The following is a 3,358-nucleotide window of genomic DNA, read 5'->3' on the forward strand; positions in this document are numbered from 1 at the left end:
AAATTAAAACGACGACTACGACGTGCTCTGACCGCTACAGATGCTCGCAGTTTAATGATTTTAAGTTCAGCGTGTCTACGTTTTTAAGCGAGAATGCGGACCAATCAGCGCGCAAATACGGTGCAAATAACAGGGGGCGGGGCTTGTATAGGGCATCGGAGCTCTGTTAAATAGTGACATCAAGAGAGGTTGAATTTTATTTACGTCTGTGCAGTCGTTGCGTTTGTATCGTCGAGATGCCACCAAAAACTAGCGGAAAAGCTGCCAAGAAAGCCGGAAAGGCTCAGAAAAATATCTCTAAAACTGATAAGAAGAAGAAGCGCAGGAGGAAGGAAAGCTACGCAATCTACATTTACAAAGTATTGAAGCAAGTACATCCTGATACCGGTATTTCCAGCAAAGCCATGTCGATTATGAATTCATTCGTTAACGATATTTTTGAGAGGATTGCTGCCGAAGCATCTCGTCTGGCTCACTACAACAAAAGATCTACCATCACAAGTAGGGAGATTCAAACCGCTGTGAGACTTTTGTTGCCTGGTGAATTAGCTAAGCACGCTGTATCCGAAGGTACCAAAGCTGTTACCAAGTATACAAGCTCGAAGTAAATCGACTTTATTTGTTGTTTTACTTTTTATCATCTAAACGGCTCTTTTCAGAGCCACAAAATCATAAATAAAGAAATTCGTATTGATCCTTATAGCTGACAGATATTAATGCTGATCTTTATTAGAGTAACATCGTACATGTAAACTTAAACAACTTTTTTTTTAAATCAAACAACTTTTATTTCTTTTTTTTTTTTTTTTTGCAAAGACTAAGAGACAGTCAGTCAAACGATCTCAAGTCAGTCATCATAATATAAAAAAGATGAATATTAATGGTTTCCGTACAAGTACCAATACAATTATTATAAAACACCGTACAGGAATATTGTAAAGTCCTAATTCCTTTCTTATAAATTGTCAAAAAGATGAGATGATTTGTTTTTTTGTTTCGAAAACATTTTTTTTTTTAAACGAAATTTTCTTTTATTATTAAATAGTGGTTCTGAAAAGAACCGTTTTAAAGGTCGTTTTTAACCGTAATATGAACGGAATTAAAAACTTAAGCACGTTCACCCCTGATCCGCCTGGCCAATTGTATATCTTTGGGCATAATAGTTACACGTTTGGCGTGAATGGCACAAAGATTGGTATCTTCGAAGAGACCCACCAAATATGCCTCGCTGGCTTCTTGTAAAGCCATAACAGCGGAGCTTTGGAATCGAAGATCGGTCTTAAAGTCCTGTGCGATTTCACGAACCAGACGTTGGAATGGTAGTTTTCTGATCAAAAGTTCGGTACTTTTTTGGTAACGACGGATTTCTCTCAGAGCTACGGTTCCCGGCCTGTAACGATGAGGTTTCTTAACTCCTCCGGTGGCTGGGGCACTTTTGCGGGCCGCCTTGGTTGCTAATTGCTTCCTTGGTGCCTTTCCACCAGTCGATTTACGAGCTGTCTGCTTGGTACGGGCCATTATTTAATAATAACTCGGAGACACTGAACTAACCTTACGGCGTCTACTGTGAGAATGAAACGCATCATCATCATCTGGGCACTGTTTTCCTCCGGACTAGCGACGATGGCTCTTGCCGGGTTTCTGACTTTGTTGCTTGTTGAATTTAGGCGCCTATCTTTTTTTCTTTTGGTCGCATCGGAGTGCTTTGGCTGATGAGGCTCGGAGCATGGAATCGACTGCCGGGACGTGGAAAGGTGGGTTATATTTATAGGTTCGGGAATTCTTGTGATTGGTCGATTGGCGGCGCGGATGACACGCCCCCGAAAGCGAGAGTAGATCGGTGATTTTTAAACGGTTTCGGTGAACAATGCGGTTGTATTTGCTGATGGTTCGCTTTTAAGCGTTCATTATTATTGGGATGTGTTTACGTAGAATAAAAAGAGAGTGGCTGTTTTATTTTGCGCTTTTAGGAAAAAACGCCTCGCCAGGGTCGGTTTTCCCTCCATTTTAATAAAAATCTCTTCAATTCGTCATTCTCAAGGGCCCTGACGCGTTCTTTAAATTTTGTGTGTTTCTTTTTTATAAACTCCTCTATGGTCTCAATGCGACAGTCTTCTCTGATGTCAATATTTCTTACATACCTCGGAGAGTTTGTGATTAATCTTAGCGTTTTATTTTGAAATCTCTCGAGTTTGTTAAGATTTGTTTTAGTTATATTAGTTAGTACACATGAGCCATAGAGGAGTTTAGGTCTTATTATTTGTTTATAGAGCAGGAGTTTATTGCTTATGGACATTTTGTTTTTGGGGCTGAGGAAAGAGTATAGCCCCTGTATAAGACCGTTACACTGGTTGAGCTGCCTTTTGATATGGAAATTGAAGTTATTTTTATCGTCAAAAAAAACTCCCAGGTAGCGTACCTCGCTCTTCCAGGGGATTTCAGTGCCCAACATCACCAAGTTCGGAATGTCGCGATCGACTTTTTTGGTAATTAAAATTGCCTCCGTCTTGTTTTCATTGATTTTTATCTTCCATTTTTGTGCCCATGCACATAGTTTTTCTAGATGGCTCTGGATATATGCGTTTAGCTGATCCAAGTATCTGCAGCTGGCAAAGACACACGTATCATCGGCGAATAAAGCCAATTGCGAGTAATGATCGTTTTTCGGTATGTCCGCCTGGTATATATTGAAAAGTGTTGGTGAAAGCGGGGAGCCCTGGGGCACTCCCGCTTTTATTTCCCTATATGGCAATGTTTTATTTTCGATTCTTGCTGTGAAGAATCTTTGGCTTATGAAACTTTTAATTAATTTAATCATACCGACGGACACACCGAATTTTGACATTTTAAAGATCAACCCGCCATGCCACACCCGGTCGAAAGCTTTCTCGATGTCGAGTGTGATCATGGCGGTTGAGTTTCTTGAGTTAAAGGAATCTATTAGACTCTGTTGTATCCTCGCCAGCTGCATTTCTGTCGAGAGACCCTTCACAAAGCCGTGCTGTTCATTGGGGATTATTTTTAGCTCTTCTGTTTCCTCTCTCAGTCTGTTTAATACCGCTTTTTCAAATATTTTACCTATAGTTGGTAACAGGCTGATGGGTCTATAGCTCTCTGGTTTGGCATAATTTTTCCCCTGTTTTGGTATCAATACCACTATTGCCCTTTTCCATGCTTCTGGAAAGTAGCACAGGTTTAAACATTGGTTATATATTATTAATAAATCCATTAATATGTTATCAGGTAGCATTTTTAACATTTTATTATTTATGTTATCATAACCTGGTGCTTTTCTGTTTAATTGTTGTGTAATGAGGTCTTTTATTTCATACAGTTTAATTTTTCTAGGGCCTCTAAT

At 39.6% G+C, this 3,358-nt stretch overlaps 2 protein-coding genes across 2 annotated transcripts; one reads left to right on the forward strand and one right to left on the reverse strand.

Moving 5' to 3' along the window:
• The first annotated feature begins 87 nt into the window (after positions 1-87).
• On the forward strand, positions 88-660 carry LOC126749684 (histone H2B). The gene has a single exon (XM_050459376.1). It carries the CDS (start codon positions 237-239, stop codon positions 606-608), a length of 372 nt encoding a protein of 123 aa, XP_050315333.1. The 5' UTR covers positions 88-236; the 3' UTR covers positions 609-660.
• A 417-nt stretch (positions 661-1,077) lies between these two features.
• On the reverse strand, positions 1,078-1,731 carry LOC126749688 (histone H3). Its single transcript, XM_050459381.1, has one exon. It carries the CDS (start codon positions 1,516-1,518, stop codon positions 1,108-1,110), a length of 411 nt encoding a protein of 136 aa, XP_050315338.1. The 5' UTR covers positions 1,519-1,731; the 3' UTR covers positions 1,078-1,107.
• Between the last annotated feature and the right edge of the window lie 1,627 nt (positions 1,732-3,358).

The sequence above is a fragment of the Anthonomus grandis genome, unplaced genomic scaffold, assembly GCF_022605725.1.
Source record: "Anthonomus grandis grandis unplaced genomic scaffold, icAntGran1.3 ctg00000501.1, whole genome shotgun sequence".
NCBI classification, from domain to species: domain Eukaryota; kingdom Metazoa; phylum Arthropoda; class Insecta; order Coleoptera; family Curculionidae; genus Anthonomus; species Anthonomus grandis.